We start from the raw sequence: 22,150 nt of genomic DNA on the forward strand, positions 1-22,150 counted from the left end.
AAAACCCAGGCTTTCCTAAAATGTTTACCTCAGCCAGTCTAGAACCCAGGTGTGTCTACAAAACACATGTACTCCTCCATAAGGTTCATGGCTTGCCTATTGTTTTATCCCAGTACAAGAGGGGCAACTGGATTCAGGATTAAACACAAGCAGTCTTTAAGGTATATCTTATTACAGTTTAGGCCTACCTTATTATTTTCTTCCATCTGGCAATATCATTTTAAGGAATGAAATCTGTTTTGTTGCTAGTATTATTAGTAACTGTAGGAAAATACAGCTGTAAAGTACAAGAATCAGCTACTTTCTGAAGGGAAGCCAAGCTCATAAGCAATTTAGAACCTACAGACAATTATGACAAAATTGGAACGCATAAATGCGTCACAAACGCCTTGTGGTCACATGTTATTTTAGGGCGTGGCTCCGCGATTAATACTTTTCTCATGCCGAAACCGGATTAAATACATACCGGTAGTTAAATGACAAAAAATATGATATTCGCAATGTCATTAAGCAACAACAACAACAAAAACATAAATAGCTACTACAATTTCTAAACATGATTTTGTGGACCCACGACTAGACTTTATCCATGTTAGCTAGTTGCTAGCGATGCTAGTCAGCATAGGCTGCTACGTGATAAACAGTTCGCGTTAGCGAATTAGCTACCTAGCTAGCCAGCCTAACAAACTGTCAAATCCAATGGAAACCGATGCAACCCTGCTGCCAAATAAGGGCTAGCTCGATGACCCGTGGTAACAGTGAGGTCCCCATGAGTTTCAAGGCTTTAATAAGTGCTATCGTGCAGAAAAAGCGAATAAAATACTGGTTGATGAGCTAGCTAAGTTAGCAAGACGGGTATGACCGTTAACAGCGTGCATGCACAAATGCATGACGACACATTGTATCTCAGTGAAGCAGGCATGCAGAACGAGATCGCCCCACCAAGCCAGATAGTAGAGGGGTACAACAACGCCGGGACACAGAGGCATAGCTCATACAATTATATTTTGTCCGGGTCAATGACAATACATGTTGAATAATAAATACCTGCGTCAAATATATGGCATCGCATGCTAGTGCAAAGATAGCTTGCATGAATTTTTTTTTAAATCCGGTGACCACTAGATGTCCTCGTATATCCACATTTAGATCAACTGTACTTGATTTTTCATCAGTGCTGTGAATGACAAGCCCACTGAATCTAGTTTAAGAATCTTTATACTCAGCAGGTAGAGGCATAGGTACTTCAAATCAGTGCTTAATTTGAGCAGGATCATGCCAGAACAGGATCCGGCACCGTTCCGTTCTGGACTGTTTTGTTCCGGAACCTACTTGGCCGAATCCGGTACCTCTCGTGCCATGAAAAATCATTTTCACTTTTTGCTATGTAACAATTATAATAAAAGCGATCAAAGTTCATTCGAGTTGCCTCTTCGTCAATTATCCTGCCCCCTCATCTCTCCAGAGTTGCACTTCATCATTTGTTTCCTTATAGAATCATAGCTGCATGAAGGGTTCTGGAGGAATTTTCTAAAGTTACGGAATTACTGCTGTCTGTTCAGAAATAAATTAAATCATTCAGAATAGCCTAATACGTCATGAGAAGCCCTATAATTTAGCTACAGAGGACCAATAGCTTCTTTTTTAAATAGCCTAGCTGCGGATTGTAGCCCAATAACAAAGAATAGCCTACAGTCGGGAACGCGAGGCAAATCTGTCAGTGAAAAAACAGCAGGCAGACAAAACAGGCCTTTTGCAATATTTCAAATACAATCGAGGGAAAACACAGATTGAAAAGCAATGACTCTTGCTGAAAAGATAAGACTATGCTGTAGACTACCAAAATATTTGATCAAAACCCAAACATTGTTTTACAAAACAGAGAGAGGGAGAGATAGCCTTTTGACACGAGCGCATCGACAATCTCCAGCGAGTGAGCTGCGCATCATTGGGTGAGTCAGTGAAACTGGAAAGCATTTTTAGGACTAATTTCCTCCTCATATTGTAGCCTACTATATGTTTCTCCACAAACCTAGGCCTATAGGCTATTGATGGATTCAAGACAAGGTCGTTTTTATTGATCTCAGATACTAAGTTTGTCAGTGTCAAAGTAGCCTGCCATTTCGATCATTTGTGCGGATTAAAAAAAAGATAATGCCAAAGTCTCCAGTCATGTAAAAGGATGTAGAATTGCACGAAATGCGGTTTTAAAAAGGCCAACACTTTCCCGGACCCTAGGCTACTAAAAATGTTCCCCATGTGTTCACCTACTGTAAATGGCTCTACTCTACTGCTCTACCCAAATGTGATGATATGCGTTCAATGCTCTATTATAATAGGTGATCTTTTTTCTCATGAGTTCTGGTACCACAGAGCCCCCCCTCTGGCACCTCCCAATTTACAAATCAAGCTCTGCTTCAAATTTTTATTTTACAAGGCAAGTCAGTTAAAAACAAATTCTTATTTTCATTAAAGGCCTAGGAACAGTGGGTTAACTGCCTGTTCAGGGGCAGAATGACAGATTTGTACCTTGTCAGTTCAGGGATTTGAACTTGCAACCTTTCGGTTACCAGTCCAACACTCTAACCACTAGGCTACTTGTCTTCATGAAGGGTTTATGTGAGCCTGTTTGCATCCCTCCCAGCTGCCCACTGCATTGAGGTTAGGTAACACAGTCACCACAGATAAATCCATGATAACCAAAAACTTCAACAAGCATTTCTCAACGGCTGGCCATGCCTTCCTCCTGGCTTCTCCAACCTCGGCCAACAGCTCCATGGGAAAGGAAGATGATTCTAAGAAGCAATTTGTTCATTTGGCTGGTGTCAAGTAAAGTATGTGACTAGTACTTACAATAGGAGACATGGTTATGTGATGGGGTGATAGTACTTACAGTAGGAGACGTGATGGGGCGATCGTACTTACAGTAGGAGACGTGATGGGGCGATGGTACTTACAGTAGGAGACATGTGATGGGGCGATAGTACTTACAGTAGGAGACATGGTTATGTGATGGGGTGATAGTACCTACAGTAGGAGATATGGTTATGTGATGGGGCGATAGTACTTACAGTAGGAGACATGTGATGGGGCGATAGTACTTACAGTAGGAGACATGGTTATGTGATGGGGCGATAGTACTTACAGTAGGAGACGTGTGATGGGGCGATAGTACTTACAGTAGGAGACATGTGATGGGGCGATAGTACTTACAGTAGGAGACATGTGATAGGGCGATAGTACTTACAGTAGGAGACAGCCACGCCAGCAGTGCTTTGTCAACATTGTCCCATCACGCACTAGTGACTCCTGTGGCGGGCCAGGCGCAGTGCACGCAGCAGTGCCCGCTGACACGGTCGACACGGCTGGCTTCCAGGTTAAGCGGGCATGGTGTCATGAAGCAGTGTGGCTTGGCTGGGTTGTGTTTCGGAGGACGCACGGCTCTTGGCTCTCGCCTCTCCCAAGTCCATATGGGAGTTGTAGCAATGGGACAAGACTGTAACTACCAATTGGATACCACTAAATTGGAGAAGAAAAAAAAAGAAGTCACCTTGGGGGTTTGTGGTATATGGCCAATATACCTCCACGTTGCGTTGTGCCTAAGAACAGCCCTTGGCCGTGGTATATTGGCCATATACCACACCTCCTTGGGCCTTATTTCTTAATTGTACACATTTGGACACTTTTACAATTATTGTATGGTAAACATTGACATCTGAGCCCTCTCACTCTGATTGTATGGGACACTCAATTACGGCTCCTTGTGTTTCCAATCTTCTTCCTCTGGCAGGATTACTTCCACGTGCAACTGTCAGACGACAAGCAGGTGAGGTACTTCCTGGAGCTGAGCTATGCTGGTGCCATCCTTCGGGACAGCTGGGTCCTGACAGACGTTGGCATCACCCCTAGCAGTGCCATCTGCTGCCTGCTGAAGGTACCAGCCGAACACCTAGCTGTTTCTACCCGTGCTTGAAAATGCATATCAAAGTGAGCTGGCTATTGCTTGAAACAGCTTCATACTATCATTAGCATAAAGTGTTTCAGATATAGTGTGGTGATATATAGTATGGTTAAATAGTATGGTTATATAGTATGATTATATATATTATGGTGATATAGAGTGTGGTAATATATAGTATGGTTATATAGTATGGTTAAATAGTATGGTTATATAGTATGATTATATATATTATGGTGATATAGAGTGTGGTAATATATAGTATGGTTATATAGTATGATTATATAGTATGATTATATAGTATGATTAGGTATGATTAGGTGATTTAGTTCATTCAAACAGGTGCCATTAATACAGGTAACGAGTGGAGGACAGAGGAGCCTCTTAAAGAAGAAGTTACAGGTCTGTGAGAGCCAGAAATCTTTCTTGTTTGTAGGTGACCAAATACTTATTTTCCACCATAATTTGCAAATAAATTCATTAAAAATCCTACAATGTGATTTTTCTGGATTTTTTTTCTTTATCATTTTGTCTGTCATAGTTGAAGTGTACCTATGATGAAAATTACAGGCCTCTCTCATCTTTTTAAGTGGGAGAACTTGCACAATTGGTGGCTGACTAAATACCTTTTTGCCCCACTGTATAGTGTGGTGGTATATAGTATGGCGATATATAGTATGTTGAGGTCACCCTGCTTGAGACTTAAAGTAATATTGCCCTTGCTCAACCAAGACCATGGTCATGGTAGAGTATTTGGTTAGTAAGGACACTGCTTTATACCGAGGCCATGGTTATGGTAGAGTGATTGATTAGTAAGAACACTGCTTCGTGAGTGTGAAGTGTTGTTGTACAGAGGTCCCTGGGTACATGTCCAGAGCCAGACAGGGACAGAACTCACTCTGTTCCACAAAGTTCTGTGGAAGATTTGCTAACAGAGGAGAGTGGTTATGTATCTAAGTACAAATTTAACCATCAGAATAATGTTTATTTGTGTTCCTTACTCCTTACTTACACATCCCATCATTGACATAGTCAAAGCCAGACCTTCTGTCTGTCTCTCCTTCTTGCTGGTTGACTAGAGTGGAAATCTATAGTATTGTATGGTTGACCTGGGATAGAGCTGAAATGTGGCCCGATGTAGTGTTGCCTTTGTACCAAACACCCTTACAGTCATAAACCTTTTCCCCATGTAATCGCCTCGACCTCAGTCTGGTGTTCGCTAACAGTATCTGAAGAGTCTGTATACCCAGTGGTGTATAGTACAGTAGAGCACAGCAGAGTACAGCAGACTACAGTAGAGCACAGCAGACTACAGTAGAGCACAGCAGAGTACAGTAAAGTACAGCAGACAGAGTACAGCAGAGTACAGTAGAGTACAGTAGAGCACAGCAGACTACAGTAAAGTACAGCAGACAGAGTACAGCAGAGTACAGTAGAGTACAGTAGAGCACAGCAGAGTACAGTAGAGTACAGTAGAGCACAGCAGAGTACAGCAGAGTACAGCAGACAGAGTACAGCAGAGTACAGTAGAGCACAGCAGAGTACAGCAGACAGAGTACAGTAGAGTACAGTAGAGCACAGCAGAGTACAGCAGACAGAGTGCAGTAGAGTACAGTAGAGCACAGCAGAGTACAGCAGACAGAGCACAGCAGAGTACAGTAGAGTACAGCAGAGTACAGCAGAGTACAGTAGAGCACAGCAGAGTACAGTAGAGCACAGCAGGCCGTATAGTAGGAGAAGAAGAGATTTTCATTGAAATACATATTCATATATTTATATATTCTTGACCCAGAAAATATAAAAAACTATCGGCCTATATCGAATCTTCCATTCCTCTCAAACATTTTAGAAAAGGCTGTTGCGCAACAACTCACTGCCTTCCTGAAGACAAACAATGTATACGAAATGCTTCAGTCTGGTTTTAGACCCCATCATAGCACTGAGACGGCACTTGTGAAGGTGGTAAATGACATTTTAATGGCATCGGACCGAGGCTCTGCATCTGTCCTCGTGCTCCTAGACCTTAGTGCTGCTTTTGATACCATCGATCACCACATTCTTTTGGAGAGATTGGAAACCCAAATTGGTCTACACGGACAAGTTCTGGCCTGGTTTAGATCTTATCTGTCGGAAAGATATCAGTTTGTCTCTGTGAATGGTTTATCCTCGGACAAATCAACTGTAAATTTCGGTGTTCCTCAAGGTTCCGTTTTAGGACCACTATTGTTTTCACTATATATTTTACCTCTTGGGGATGTTATTCGAAAACATAATGTTAACTTTCACTGCTATGCAGATGACACACAGCTGTACATTTCAATTAAACATGGTGAAGCCCCAAAATTGCCCTTGCTAGAAGAATGTGTTTCAGACATAAGGAAGTGGATGGCTGCAAACTTTCTACTTTTAAACTCGGACAAAACAGAGATGCTTGTTCTAGGTCCCAAGAAACAAAGAGATCTTCTGTTGAATCTGACAATTAATCTTAATGGTTGTACAGTCGTCTCAAATAAAACTGTGAAGGACCTCGGCGTTACTCTGGACCCTGATCTCTCTTTTGAAGAACATATCAAGACCATTTCAAGGACAGCTTTTTTTCCATCAACGTAACATTGCAAAAATCAGAAACTTTCTGTCCAAAAATGATGCAGAAAAATTAATCCATGCTTTTGTCACTTCTAGGTTAGACTACTGCAATGCTCTACTTTCCGGCTACCCGGATAAAGCACTAAATAAACTTCAGTTAGTGCTAAATACGGCTGCTAGAATCCTGACTAGAACCAAAAAAAAAAAAAAATGTGATCATATTACTCCAGTGCTAGCCTCTACACTGGCTTCCTGTCAAAGCAAGGGCTGATTTCAAGGTTTTACTGCTAACCTACAAAGCATTACATGGGCTTGCTCCTACCTATCTCTCTGATTTGGTCCTGCCGTACATACCTACACGTACGCTACGGTCACAAGACGCAGGCCTCCTAATTGTCCCTAGAATTTTTAAGCAAACAGCTGGAGGCAGGGCTTTCTCCTATAGAGCTCCATTTTTATGGAACGGTCTGCCTACCCATGTCAGAGACGCAAACTCGGTCTCAACCTTTAAGTCTCTACTGAAGACTCATCTCTTTAGTGGGTCATATGATTGAGTGTAGTCTGGCCCAGGAGTGGGAGGGTGAACGGAAAGGCTCTGGAGCAACGAACCGCCCTTGCTGTCTCTGCCTGGCCGGTTCCCCTCTTTCCACTGGGATTCTCTGCCTCTAACCCTATTACAGGGGCTGAGTCACTGGCTTTACTGGGGCTCTCTCATGCCGTCCCTGGAGGGGGTGCGTCTGGGTTGGCGCCCCCCCCCCCTTGGGTTGTGCCGTGGCGGAGGTCTTTGTGGGCTATACTCAGCCTTGTCTCAGGATGGTAAGTTGGTGGTTGAAGATATCCCTCTAGTGGTGTGGGGGCTGTGCTTTGGCAAAGTGGGTGGGGTTATATCCTTCCTGTTTGGCCCTGTCCGGGGGTGTCCTCGGAATGGGCCACAGTGTCTCCTGACCCCTCCTGTCTCAGCCTCCAGTATTTATGCTGCAGTAGTTTATGTGTCGGGGGGCTAGGGTCAGTTTGTTATATCTGGAGTACTTCTCCTGTCCTATTCGGTGTCCTGTGTGAATCTAAGTGTGCATTCTCTAATTCTCTCCTTCTCTCTTTCTCTCTCTCGGAGGACCTGAGCCCTAGGACCATGCCCCAGGACTACCTGACATGATGACTCCTTGCTGTCCCCAGTCCACCTGGCTGTGCTGCTGCTCCAGTTTCAACTGTTCTGCCTTATTATTATTCGACCATGCTGGTCATTTATGAACATTTGAACATCTTGGCCATGTTCTGTTATAATCTCCACCCGGCACAGCCAGAAGAGGACTGGCCATCCCACATATGCTCTCTCTAATTCTCTCTTTCTTTCTCTCTCTCGGAGGACCTGAGCCCTAGGACCATGCCCCAGGAATACCTGACATGATGACTCCTTGCTGTCCCCAGTCCACCTGACTGTGCTGCTGCTCCAGTTTCAACTATTCTGCCTTATTATTATTCGACCATGCTGGTCATTTATGAACATTTGAACATCTTGACCATGTTTTGTTATAATCTCCACCCGGCACAGCCAGAAGAGGACTGGCCACCCCACATAGCCTGGTTCCTCTCTAGGTTTCTTCCTAGGTTTTGGCCTTTCTAGGGAGTTTTTCCTAGCCACCGTGCTTCTACACCTGCATTGCTTGCTGTTTGGGGCTTTAGGCTGGGTTTCTGTACAGCACTTTGAGATATCAGCTGATGTACGAAGGGCTATATAAATACATTTGATTTGATTTGATATTCATAATATTTCAGTTAACAATTTAATCTGCGGATCAGTTTACTCTCACCAAATCCTAACCTTTACCATTAGCAGTAAAAACACAAACCAGACCTAAGATCAGTGCAAAGGAGCCACTTCATCTTACCCCTGTAATTATATGACTCCTAACTTATATATACTGAGTGTACCAAACATTAGAAACACCTTCCTAATATTGAGTTGCACCCCGCCTTTTGCCATCAGAACAGCCTCAATTCGTTGGGGCATGGACTCTACAAGGTGTTTGAAAGCGTTCCCCAGGGATGCTGGCCCATGTTGACTCCAATGCTTCCAACAGTTGTGCCAAGTTGGCTGGATGTTCTTTGGGTGGTGGACCATTTATGATACACACAGGAAACTGTTGAGTGTGAAAAACCCCAGCAGCATTGCAGGTCTTGACACAAACCGGTGCACCTGGCACCTACTACCCCGTTCAAAGGCACTTAAATATTTTGTCTTGCCCATTCACCCTCTGAATGGCACATGTACACAATCTATGCCTCAATTGTCTCAAGGCTTAAAAATCCTTCTTTAACCTGTCTGCTCCCCTTCATCTACACTGAAGTGGATTTAACAAGTGACATCATTAAGGGATCATAGCTTTCACCTGGATTCACCTGGTCAGTCTTTGTCATGGAAAGAACCGGTGTTCATAATGTTTTGTTTACTCGGTGTATAAACACAACATAGGTATTTATGTAAAACAAGTGAATTTACTGTATGTCCATGGTCTTATACTTCAGCGGGAGCCGGTGGTGCGTGTGTTCAGTGCCGTGACGGGGGAGACCCTCTCAGTCTTGGGCACTGTGTTTCTCCTGAGTACGTCTGTGGCCAGGCTCATGACCCTGGTGTCCCAGCAGTGTGGGCTTCCCGTCAGCTCCTTCAGACTGAGCTCTCCCACCGGCCTGCAACTCTACGACTGCAACCGGCTGCACGACTACGCCATTGACCTGGGTATGGCCTTCCTTGTGCAGTAGATCAATGGTCCTCTGGCTCAACACCTTATGGATGTAACATAGAGACAAATGGACTGTATGGAACACATTCTTGGTTCATGGCAACCAGGAGGACAACCTGCATGTGTCTCTGTCTCCCAGGAGCTACTCTACGGTTGGACACCTGGGATGGGTGGGCGGAGTTCCTCAGAGGCTGCTTCCTGGGACACAGACTGACCGTCCAACGACACCTGTCTAGGGAGAGACCTGTGATGAGGTCAGAATACACATCTACACACTGAACTGTATGATAGACTTACTATCAACAGTGATGGTACTGAACCTTTATATAGCTTACAATGATAGTACTGACCCTGTATATAGCTTACAATGATAGTACTGACCCTGTATATAGCTTACAATGATAGTACTGACCCTGTATATAGCTTACAATAATGGTACTGACCCTGTATTTAGCTTACAATGATAGTACTGACCCTGTATATAGCTTATATTCTCGTGTTTTTTTCCTTCATATGTTTTTTCTCTTACCCTGATATTTAATACTGCATTGTGGGAAAGAGCTTGCAAGTAAGCATTTTACTGTACTGTTTTATAACCCACTGTATCTTGTGAACTTGACAAAAAAAACTTGAAACGTGTTATAAATAAATTGATTCTGTATTATTCCAGGTTCCAGCTCCGGGTGGCACTCTACATCGTTGCTTCTCTGGGCCACCTGGACTTGGCCGGCTGGCTGCTGGAGAGGGGGGTGCGTGTCATTGAGCCGGTGGGGGTTCACCCTTACCGTGAGTGGTGCCACCAGACGGCCCACCCCGACGTCGCCAAGTGTCCCGCTGTCGCCTCCATCGAGCGCGGCCAGCTCACCATCCTCAAACTCTGTATCGCCAGCAGCGTTCTGACCCTTGCCTGTCGGGATCCCCAGGGTCGTGACCCCCTGAGGATCGCCCTTCAGTACGGCCACAGGGAGTGTGTGAGTCACCTGGCCACCAAGCTGTGCTCTGTGGTGGTCCTCCCAGGTATGGCCCTGCCCATGCGGACATACCTCCAGATAAAGGGCTGGGTGAGGCTGGGGCAGAGGAGGGCAGCATCCAGGCACTGCATGGGCCTCAACAGGGCTCCGTTCAGGACCAGGGTGGGCGACACGGTCCTGGTGGACGGCTTCACCCTCCCCAAGATGTCCTCCAAGCCCAGGAGGAGTGAGGCCAAGGCGGGTATCAGGGTGATGTCCACAGCCTCTCGACGTTTGACCCCCATCAACTGCCCATCTCATGTAACCTGCCCGCTCCGCGCCCTGGCATCCCAGGATAAACCTCTTCAACTACCGAAGCAACACCCTGTGGCCACGAGGGATGAAAGAGAGAAGAAGAGGGGATGTGGAGGGAAGGGATGTGAGGAGGATGAGAGTGGGGATCAGAACAGCAACCAATGGAGGAGCAGAGTCCCGCTCCCGCCTATTTCCAGAGACACCAATCTCAGACCTGTGTTTGCCTCACCAAATTCCGCCCAGATCCTCACCACCTCACTGGAGGCCTTTTCTCTCCACTGCGACCGCACACCCAGAGAAAACGCCATATACTGTTTGACCCATGCATAAATGATAACTTTGCTGTAACTCAGTGGGGCAAGTAGAACGTCCGGGTTAGTGTATGTGCATTATCTGGACAGTTGATTGCCTTTGTCTCAAAGCCTTTCCATTTCTGGGGTATTGAAGAAGCTTCTGATCTCAACCTTGTTGACAGGTAAGAAACACTTGGTTAGTGTATGTGTCTTATCCAATGGGTTGTCAGGTGAACGTTGAAGATGCTTCTTGGAGGTGATCTAATGATGTCATTGAATCGCTGTCATTGAGTTGCTCACTGGACAAGACAATTATTCACTGAAAATTAAATCTGTCTTTCATTACACTTATGTTGATACTTGATTGGCTATTTGCTGTCTTTTGAAAATACAAAAATAAATATAACTGTTTTATGAAGCACTTGTAGACATTCATTGTTTTCAAAATCATATTTTCAGCAAAACAGATACATACGTTTACAATATCACATCAAATCAAATAAAAATAAAATAAGTGATATGTAAATGATTGGCAAAAGGCTCCAACCACCCAAGTCATAGACTGTTCACTCTGCTACCACATGGCAAGCGATACGAGAGCACCAAGTCTGGGACAAAAGGCTCCTTAACAGCTTCCACCCCCAAGTCATTAGACTGCTGAACAGCTTCCACCCCCAAGCCATTAGACTGCTGAACAGCTTCTACCCCCAAGTCATTAGACTGCTGAACAGCTTCCACCCCCAAGTCATTAGACTGCTGAACAGCTTCTACCCCCAAGTCATTAGACTGCTGAACAGCTTCCACCCCCAAGTCATTAGACTGCTGAACAGCTTCTACCCCCAAGTCATTAGACTGCTGAACAGCTTCTACCCCCAAGTCATTAGACTGCTGAACAGCTTCTACCCCCAAGTCATTAGACTGCTGAACAGCTTCTACCCCCAACTCATTAGACTGCTGAACAGCTTCTACCCCCAAGTCATTAGACTGCTGAACAGCTTCTACCCCCAAGTCATTAGACTGCTGAACAGCTTCTACCCCCAAGTCATTAGACTGCTGAACAGCTTCTACCCCCAAGTCATTAGACTGCTGAACAGCTTCTACCCCCAAGTCATTAGACTGCTGAACAGCTTCCACCCCCAAGTCATTAGACTGCTGAACAGCTTCTACCCCCAAGTCATTAGACTGCTGAACAGCTTCTACCCCCAAGTCATTAGACTGCTGAACAGCTTCTACCCCCAAGTCCTTAGACTGCTGAACAGCTTCCACCCCCAAGCCATAAGACTGCTAAACAGCTTCTACCCCCAAGCCATAAGACTGCTGAACAGCTTCTACCCCCAAGTCATTAGACTGCTGAACAGCTTCTATCCCCAAGTCATTAGACTGCTGAACAGCTTCTACCCCCAAGCCATAAGACTGCTGAACAGCTTCTACCCCCAAGCCATAAGACTGCTGAACAGCTTCTACCCCCAAGTCATAGACTGTTCACTCTGCTACCATACGGCAAGCGATACGAGAGCACCAAGTCTGGGACAAAAGGCTCCTTAACAGCTTCCACCCCCAAGCCATTAGACTGCTGAACAGCTTCTACCCCCAAGTCATTAGACTGCTGAACAGCTTCTACCCCCAAGTCATTAGACTGCTGAACAGCTTCCACCCCCAAGTCATTAGACTGCTGAACAGCTTCTACCCCCAAGTCATTAGACTGCTGAACAGCTTCTATCCCCAAGTCATTAGACTGCTGAACAGCTTCCACCCCCAAGCCATTAGACTGCTGAACAGCTTCTACCCCCAAGCCATTAGACTGCTGAACAGCTTCTACACCATTAGACTGCTGAACAGCTTCTGTCCCCAAGTCATTAGACTGCTGAACAGCTTCTACCCCCAAGTCATTAGACTGCTGAACAGCTTCCACCCCCAAGTCATTAGACTGCTGAACAGCTTCTACCCCCAAGCCATTAGACTGCTGAACAGCTTCTACACCATTAGACTGCTGAACAGCTTCTATCCCCAAGTCATTAGACTGCTGAACAGCTTCTACCCCCAAGTCATTAGACTGCTGAACAGCTTCTACCCCCAAGCCATAAGACTGCTGAACAGCTTCTACCCCCAAGCCATTAGACTGCTGAACAGCTTCTACACCATTAGACTGCTGAACAGCTTCTATCCCCAAGTCATTAGACTGCTGAACAGCTTCTACCCCCAAGTCATTAGACTGCTGAACAGCTTCTATCCCCAAGTCATTAGACTGCTGAACAGCTTCCACCCCCAAGTCATTAGACTGCTGAACAGCTTCCACCCCCAAGTCATTAGACTGCTGAACAGCTTCCACCCCCAAGCCATAAGACTGCTGAACAGCTTCTACCCCCAAGTCATTAGACTGCTGAACAGCTTCTATCCCCAAGTCATTAGACTGCTGAACAGCTTCTACCCCCAAGTCATTAGACTTCTGAACAGCTTCTACCCCCAAGTCATTAGACTGCTGAACAGCTTCTACCCCCAAGTCATTAGACTGCTGAACAGCTTCTACCCCCAAGTCATTAGACTGCTGAACAGCTTCTACCCCCAAGTCATTAGACTGCTGAACAGCTTCCACCCCCAAGTCATTAGACTGCTGAACAGCTTCTACCCCCAAGCCATTAGACTGCTGAACAGCTTCTACACCATTAGACTGCTGAACAGCTTCTATCCCCAAGTCATTAGACTGCTGAACAGCTTCTACCCCCAAGTCATTAGACTGCTGAACAGCTTCTACCCCCAAGCCATAAGACTGCTGAACAGCTTCTACCCCCAAGCCATTAGACTGCTGAACAGCTTCTACACCATTAGACTGCTGAACAGCTTCTATCCCCAAGTCATTAGACTGCTGAACAGCTTCTACCCCCAAGTCATTAGACTTCTGAACAGCTTCTACCCCCAAGTCATTAGACTGCTGAACAGCTTCTACCCCCAAGTCATTAGACTGCTGAACAGCTTCTACCCCCAAGTCATTAGACTGCTGAACAGCTTCTACCCCCAAGTCATTAGACTGCTGAACAGCTTCTACCCCCAAGTCATTAGACTGCTGAACAGCTTCTACCCCCAAGTCATAAGACTGCTGAACAGCTTCTACCCCCAAGTCATAAGACTGCTGAACAGCTTCTACCCCCAAGTCATCAGACTGCTGAACGTTAATTAAATGGCCACCTGCACTATTTGCATTGACCCCCTTTGTATTTTTCTAATTGTTTTCCACTGACTCTCTTGAATTGGCTCGATGCACACTCACTACACTCTACCCACACATTCACTGTGACACTGACCGACTTTCACACTAGCTGCTGCTACTGTGTTTATTATCTATCCTGATTGACTAGTCACTTTTACCCTTACCTACATGTACATACTGTAATACCTCAACTACCTCGCACCCATGCACATTGACTCGGTACTGGTACTCCTTGTATATAGCCATGTTATTGTTATTGTGTTACTATTTAGAAAATATTTTCTTACTTTTTAACTCTGCATTGTTGGGAATGGGCTCGTAATAAAGCATCTCACAGTTGTTTTCGGCGTATGTGACCAATACGATTAGTTTTTCATCTGAACAAATGAATGCTCTCGTTGTTATAATGAGGAATTTATTTAAATAATTTGGTTTTCCTTGAAGATTTGAATGTGCTGAGAAAGCCTTTCGTGATGGATCTAGACAATCTGGTGAAAAGGGAGGGTTTGCGACTCTTCTCTTCAAGTGGGAAGGACGATGCGATATCATAAATTCCCTCTGGAGAAAAGGAGCCATGAGATGTTGTCATCGTCTCTGCAACGAAAGACCATCCAGCATGCCATCAATTTACATTTTTACTCATTTATCAGACACTCTTATCCAGAGAGACTTACAAGGAGCAATTAGGATTTGGTGCCTTGCTCAAGAGCACATTGACAGATTTTGCCTCGTGAACTCAGGGATTCTGAACCAGCAACCTATCGGTTACTGGCCCAACCTCTTAACCCACTAGGCTACCACCCAGCCCACAGTACAGTATGTCATAGGTAACAACTCAGAGGAGTACAATGTCTTTCCAAATGAATTAGTGTAATGGTAAAGGGATAATGTCTCAGTCTTGACTGAGCAGCAGCCTAAACAGCAGCAGGGCTTACCTGTAAAGTACACAGTAGGGCAAATGTTCTGAGGCTGGTACTCCAGAGACTCTTGAGGACAGAGGTTCTTACTAACTTTCTTGGAACCCTGGTTGGTGGGAAAAGGCACATTAAAACAAACTGAAATGTTTTCGATATCTTAAAGTACAGCATATCAACTGCAAAGAAGCAGTGCAATGCCATGACACAAAGAATCATATAAAAGGTCAACAGCAGTGTTATTCATGAAAGATGTATGTGTACTATACCTTTGTATTGAAGGTGAGGACCTGCTCTCCAGTACTGCTGATGGTATCCCTTTCCAAATCAAACACGCCTTCTACAATGTCACTGGTGGCCACGCTGGTAGCGGACTCAAAATAACATTTAGCAGTGGCTTTGGTGATCATTTGAAGAATGACCATGCAAGTAGAAGTCTTTGGATCGTTCTGGACTGAAACATCAAAGTTTATGTTTTCATACTCATCTGACCACTGTCTCAGGAAGCACTTCACTGTCTCTTCAGCAAATATCTGGAGAAGCTGAGAGGAGAGCTCCTTGGATATGGCACATTGTTCATTTCCCCATTTCAGCCTTGAAAGAATGGAGTCTGAAGCACTTTTGGCTGCTTCCAATGTTAAGACCTGTGGAGTGCTGTGGCTGTCCTGAAGGGCTATCACTTTATCCAACAATTCATGGCTGAAAATGTGGATGGTCCAAGTGGAAATGATTTTTCTCAATTTCCTAACAGCAGATCGGAGGTCGTCAAGATGTGAAGCACCCTGTCCATTTTCCTGTGTGTTCTCAACACTTTCCACCATAATGTCCACTACCACCCCAGCAGCTTGCCTGACTTTGTCCACAAAGGTTACAGGAAGTAAGTCCTCTGTGTGAAAGAAGTCCTCAATGATTGTGTTTCTAACAATGGGAAAGTCAATCTGAGCAGGAAACTCAGTGGGGATGGGAGTCCCGGGTAAAGCAAAGTGCCATTTCGACTGCCTTAATTTTGAAGTAGGTGTTAGAGAGATGGAGGAGCGTGAAGAAGAGGTATTTCTTGTATTTTGGCTGTCAGCACTCCTACAACGGATCGTGCCAATATCCTCCAGCATGGATCCTGAGAGCTCAGTGGTTTTAGGTAGTAATTTGTGCGGAATGTCCACACAGGCATCGTTTCCACCAGGTGTAACACTGCTCTGGTTGACCTCAAGATGGCCGAGACTTGCTCTTTGTGAAGCAGGACTGCTTTGATATGTAAATATTTGGATTGAACCAAGTGTTGTGTCTGATCTTTGAAGATCTTTTCTGAGAAACTCCGTAATCTTACTTTGCAGACTGTAGTAGATGTTACGAGCAACAGACCAGATTCTTTTCTCAGAAACCTGTCCAGTGGTGAGCAGGGAGGTTCCAGATACCATGTCAGATGATTGGGTGGTCTGGGTGAGCTCCTGCTGGTCTTTCACCATGGTTTGTATAATATCAGTAGATGTGGTGGATGTAGATACAGACTGGAGGTACTTATCTGTTGTACCTTCCACCGCAATGTTAAATGATCTAGAGATTACCTCACTCACTCCTTTCTCAGCTTTGGTTTGGAACTCATGACTAGAACGTTTTTGGAGGCTCTTTGTTGAAAGACTGTGGGAAGATGCAATGCCTTTGGAGGCAGCCGTGCTGCAATCTAGACTTACTGGAGAGGTTCGCTCAGGAGAACCTTGGAGACGTTCAAACATGTCTTCACATGGTGTTGGGGACCTTGAAAAGGAGATGTCCTTCAGCTGAGACAGAACACCACCTACCAACATGTTGACCTCAAGGGACATATCAGATATTTTCTTTCCTACTGTGGAGAAGCAAGGTGCATTTGATGCCTGATCCTCACATGAGGTCAAGATTGTTGAAATGACCTCTTTGGTACTATTGGTCAGTAGAGCCTCGTCTGTTTCAGTCCAGAGAAGTTTTGAACTCTTGCTGACACCCCTGTGTAGAGCCACTTCAAGGTTCAAACTGTGAAAGTGAGGCACACTCTTACTAGCTTGCCTCAAGTCCTGGCTTGCCAAACAAATGTGCTCCTTAGTCCCAAGATGTCCAGAGTCCTCTGTGGGTATATGACTAGACATTCTGCTCAGCATGTCTGACCTCCGCTGATGAATGATGAAGTCCTTTAATGTCTTCTGAATATTGTTATATAAACTAGTGGTAGCAGACCAGATCCTGCTCTGTAGCTTTTGTGCATTTTCCTGGAGGTCAGGTTCTCTCTCCTCTACTTCTGCAGGTTGCGCCGAGCTCTGCAGGTCTTCCACAAATGTTTCAATGATGCCAAAGGCAGCAGAATCCGCACAAATATCCTTTGACCATGTGTACTGGTTTTGAATGGAACAAGACCTGGATGCTACAGAATAAGCAGGCTGTGCACTAGTTAAGTTACTGGTGGACTTTTTAACTAGGAACTCACTCACTGCTTGAGTGGCATTTCTCTTAAATTCCTCACTTGAGAGTTTTCTAATACAATCTAACAGACTGGTCAAAGAAGCTGTGGCCTTACTTCTGCTGTCCTCAATTTGACAGGGGAACTCACATACTATTGGTGATGAGGCCCTGGAATGGGCAATATCCCCAAGCTGAGCCAGAACACCCTCTACAAATTTCTCTCTCTCAATAGAGAAGCCTGATCCTTTTTCTCCAACAGTGTACAGGGCGTCCTCCTTTGACATTGCAGTCTTGTACAAGACCAGAAGCTCTGAGATGACTTCTTTGGTGCAAGTTGTCAGAAAGAGCTTGCTTTCTTCTGACTCAGTTTTTGCCCAAATAAGTTTTGAGCTCTCACTTAGGCCTCTTTGTAAAGTAACTGCACCAGTGGACTCTGGCAACTGAGGCTCACTCTTACTGGGCCTATATTTCATGTTTAAGCAAGGAAGTGGAACTGTCTCCTTAAACTCAGCATTTGTGATGTTATCATCAGATGTGACAATGCTCTTTAAGGCAAATCGCTGAAGCTTGCCGAAATAATCTTTCAAGTTGTTTTGGACGCTGTGGTAAATGTGAACAGCAGCAGACTCTTCACTCTTCTGTTGGGGACTCTCTTCAGATTCAGCCAAGGACTTCATATCTGACACGAAAGTCTTAACAACTACTGACGCTGCTGAGCCCACTGGGTGAATCGACTCTGTCTTTACAATGCCAGAAAATGTTTGACCTGATACAGCACCTGTTAACTCAGACTGAATGACTGAACTAGGAAAGCTCAAACTACTGACTTTTTTGTCAAGAACTCCACTCACTGCTTGTATTGCTGATGTTTGAAACTCCCGGCTAGAGAGTTTTTGGATGCTCTTAGATGTGAGCGTGCAGGAGGAACCAGATTCACCAATATTGTAGCTGCTCTCGTATTTCCTTATCAGGGCATCAAGATCGTCAATGAAGCCAACATGCGATGCCAAAAACGTGATCTTGTCCTTCAGATCTTCCAGCAAATTCTGTTCGTTCTCGTCAACAAAAGCCACCATTGTGTCAGAGATCATGGTCATGACTTGCCCTGTTAGACTTTTGCTCTCTTGGTCAACTTTTTCAAGTTTAGCAGCCAGCTCTCTCACCATGCTCTCAGTCACCTTGGTCTGTGAGTCTCCCCTTACCGGTGTCACTACAGAGGTTTGGCTAGCGGAGGCACTCTTAACGACCACTGATAAGGCCGACTTGACATCTTTAGCCAACTCTGCCATTACAGCAGGGGTTAGCATCATAGAGCCTGCACTTCCAGATGGAGAATTGGACATGCATGCAAGTTTGGAGAGAGAACATTGCAGGCTGTCCTGCACACAGGTGACAAGGGTGTCCTCTGAGACACCTAAGAGGACTTGTAGCGTCTCAGAGTTGGTTGTTTTCTTCTGCACATCAGACAGAGAGGTTAGAGTCCTTGGGGGAAAAAAACGCAGAAATCATCAAAGTCAAACAAATAATATGTAAGGCTGTGATGCACATTCAGTGTGTCAAATACATCTGCACCATTGAAAACAATGAGGAAAACGCTGCTGTTTCTCTGAGAAAAAACCTTAGTGTGATGTCAGCCTAACTGCTTAATTTCTAAAGCCCAATAAAATGTTGGTCAACTTTTTAACTTCTAATAACTTCAAGGACAATCATAAATAACAGGCAGTTTGAAGAAATGTTAAAGGGAAATTTCTAAATGTTTCAACTTCATATTCATCATCTCCAGCACCACCCCAACATCAGCATATGTGAAAAACGGGCATTTCTATGTTTTGTAGTAAAAAAAGAAAGAGGAAGATAAGTGTTTTCTATGACATCATCAACCAATTAGTAGGCAATGCCTACTCATAATTGGTTAAAATCACACGATGTACACTGATGATGTCATTAGAATCTAGAGCTGAGCATTTAACCAACATTTTTGTTATTTTTCGGTTTTTAAACAACTAATTGACCGACGTCGGCTCAATTATTTGAATTCCATATAGTTACTTTTTTTCTTCTTCTGTGAGCTCGATGCTCAGTTTCTGTAGAGATAAATCAGATCAAGCACGAACTATGCAATGTAGTAGGGAGTTGTAGTTTCCAACAGGCCAATATTCTACATAGTTTAGCACAGAAAATATGGCAATTAATTCCCATAATGCATTGCACGCCCACTTGCTTGTCCACTCTGTGTGGAGCAGATACGGAAACCTCATTGACTGAGACGGAGAGACGAGAGAATGCATGAAAGAGATAAAAAGCAGTTGCGTTGCGAGGATCCTCTACCTGGAAATACATGATCTAAGTGATTGACAGTTGGTGTTCAGCGGTCATAAAAGTAGGTCTTATTTACTTAGAAGAACTACTAAAATAGTGATTTTGTCAGACAGAATAAGCAGCAGCTCTATAGAGATGAGTTGATGACTTGGAATGAAATAATAAAGTCATCAAATAAATATTTTATATGAGAAAGTAAATGATGGTTGATAAGTCATAAACAGTAATGGACAGTCACTACCATCATGGGACTTTTATTCATTGTTTTATTATGTGTTGTTACAGCATTCAACACACATAATCCATAGTGCATTCAATGTCTAAAAAAAGTATTGAAATCCAAAACCGTGATTATTTTTTTAATATTTGAATGGAAACCAAACCAACCTCAAAAAGCACTAATTTCTCAGCACTATTGGAAACAGTTACGTCCCTCTATATTTTTTTTACTACAAAGCATGGAAATGTGTAATTTTCACATATGGTGATGCTGGAGATGAATATGAAGTTGTTAAATTTCCCTTTAAGAACATACCTCATGGCCCCCTTGGGCAGGTAGCTTCCACTGCCCAGACTGCCCTTAGTCAGGTAAATCTCCTTGAACTTAAGTTGTGATTCCTGTTCTTCTTCCTCTTCCTGCTCCATACAGTTGGAGGAAGGGTAGGGAGTCGGGATGCGAAAGCTATTGTAAGACTTTCGACTGCCTGGCCTCTTAGGTACACCAGCCTCAGTAAATCTCACGCGGGACTTGGTGTTAGTCTTATCGTCTAACAGACTGGTGAGTGACGCTGTGAGAGATCTCTGTGACAATGGAGAGGAGGCAGTATCTTGGATGCCCAGTAGTTCGTAAAGACCTGGGATGATGATCTGCATCAGCTTGTCCGATAAAAACTGGACAATCCTCAGACACAAGCCGGCAAGCTGTTGTTTTGTCAGCTGTATTCCAGAAACAGAAGAAGTGTTTTAAAATGTTGCATAGTGCGTCTTTCAAAAGCTTATGAACAAGGTTAAACATTAGGCAGAGTTTTCATGGTAATCTGATTAAATTGTCAGTATCATGATCTTACCGGGTCAAACATGCCCTCACGAATCCCCCTCCATTGCCTGAAAACAATATTGTTATAAATGTTGTCATATCAGGATGCGTGGCAGAATAGTTTTTATTTAATTATTTGCCTGATCGTGAAGTTATACCTGCTTTGTGTCAGTTGTTTTTGCAAAATTGCAATGTGACAACTTTTCTAGCACTGAACATTTTTTTCAGATTGATCAGTTTCTAATTTGATCCTATTTCCTTGAAGGTGTGATAGTACCAAAGAAAACAGAACATACTTCTCAGTTAGGTTTTGAAGGAAGTCCATAAGTGTCAGATGTTCCACATTGTTGAGCTTCCCCTCTTCTGTGGTTTCCATCACTGAGGTTGCTCTGCTCCTGGTACAATTGCTCTGCTCCTGGTAGAAATGTAATTATATGGCAAATAATCAAACTTAATATACAACAAATATCATACTGAAATAATTATTAACTGTTAAAGAGGGGAGGAGCATTGGCAACGTTGGGCCAATTAAACAACTGCAACACAACAGAGATGGTTGTGGTACGTCAACATTGCCAATGATAGCATCACTATAACATTTTATTGGATTAATGTTGTAATATGAAATGACAAGGTCAACTTACCATCTCATTGACAGCTTCAGAGGTCAGGTGGTCATCCATCACACAGACAGGCAGGTCTAGAGACTGGGACAAGGCTCTATGGTCATAACCAGGAGAGAATGGAAACATCAGAGCAGTCCCAATGGCAGAATCTAACCACTGTCTTCATGTCAAAGACTCACTCACTCATTTGCTTTGTCAAACCTACCCCTTAGAATGACTTCGATATTAACACTGAATATATTTTGTTATTAAGAGATCTCTCAATAATAATTCTCACAATAGCATATTGGTAGTAGTCAGTGACATATTAAAGCTAAGCAGGGCTGGGTGTAGTTAAAACCCTGGATGGGGTTCGATCCCGGGCTGAGGTGCTGCCTATTGTTTTTTTCTGAAAGTGTATATAATGTTGAAAATCTGACATGGTTTCAAAGGTACAAATTCAACCTATTTTATACAAGGTTTGGCTATTCTGAATTTAGTTTACAATGATGACATCATCCTGTGGTTGAAATTTCACCCTCAAAACAACAGTTAGGCCTATACCCCATTATATCCACCAGTCCCCCCCCCCCCCCCACACACACACACTTTATATTTTACCAATATATATGCAGCCCACTAATTTCCTCCTCATATTGTAGCCTACTATATGTTTCTCCATAAACCTAGGCCTATAGGCTATTGATGGATTCAAGACAAGGTCGTTTTTATTGATCTCAGATACTAAGTTTGTCAGTGTCAAAGTAGCCTGCCATTTCGATCATTTGTGCGGATTAAAAAAAG

At 44.0% G+C, this 22,150-nt stretch overlaps 2 protein-coding genes across 2 annotated transcripts; one reads left to right on the forward strand and one right to left on the reverse strand.

The window, feature by feature from the left end:
- The first annotated feature begins 884 nt into the window (after window positions 1–884).
- On the forward strand, window positions 885–11,249 carry LOC110518253 (protein ANKUB1-like). Its single transcript, XM_090182665.1, has 5 exons — window positions 885–953; window positions 3,791–3,934; window positions 9,068–9,278; window positions 9,422–9,536; window positions 9,953–11,249. Exons 1-5 carry the CDS (start codon window positions 885–887, stop codon window positions 10,875–10,877), a joined length of 1,464 nt encoding a protein of 487 aa, XP_090038791.1. The 3' UTR covers window positions 10,878–11,249.
- A 3,572-nt stretch (window positions 11,250–14,821) lies between these two features.
- LOC118966070 (uncharacterized) lies at window positions 14,822–21,457 on the reverse strand. Its single transcript, XM_036988292.2, has 6 exons — window positions 21,386–21,457; window positions 21,038–21,156; window positions 20,773–20,809; window positions 20,241–20,641; window positions 15,229–18,868; window positions 14,822–15,068 (listed from the first exon to the last, which is right to left on the reverse strand). Exons 1-6 carry the CDS (start codon window positions 21,422–21,424, stop codon window positions 14,835–14,837), a joined length of 4,470 nt encoding a protein of 1,489 aa, XP_036844187.2. The 5' UTR covers window positions 21,425–21,457; the 3' UTR covers window positions 14,822–14,834.
- Window positions 21,458–22,150: the final 693 nt, after the last annotated feature.

Source organism: Oncorhynchus mykiss, chromosome 1, assembly GCF_057628025.1.
Source record: "Oncorhynchus mykiss isolate SJ-2025 chromosome 1, ASM5762802v1, whole genome shotgun sequence".
NCBI classification, from domain to species: Eukaryota; Metazoa; Chordata; class Actinopteri; order Salmoniformes; family Salmonidae; genus Oncorhynchus; species Oncorhynchus mykiss.

Coding starts and splice junctions, on each gene's coding strand:
- LOC110518253 (XM_090182665.1), top strand. CDS start 885: ATGCATGACGACACATTGTATCTCAGTGAAGCAGGCATGCAGAACGAG. Junction 954..3,790: donor TCGCCCCACCAAGCCAGATA/GTAGAGGGGTAC, acceptor TTCCTCTGGCAG/GATTACTTCCACGTGCAACT. Junction 3,935..9,067: donor CCATCTGCTGCCTGCTGAAG/GTACCAGCCGAA, acceptor CTTATACTTCAG/CGGGAGCCGGTGGTGCGTGT.
- LOC118966070 (XM_036988292.2), bottom strand. CDS start 21,424: ATGGATGACCACCTGACCTCTGAAGCTGTCAATGAGATG. Junction 18,869..20,240: donor CTGCCCAAGGGGGCCATGAG/GTATGTTCTTAA, acceptor TTTTCCCCCAAG/GACTCTAACCTCTCTGTCTG. Junction 15,069..15,228: donor TCCTCACCTTCAATACAAAG/GTATAGTACACA, acceptor CCCACCAACCAG/GGTTCCAAGAAAGTTAGTAA.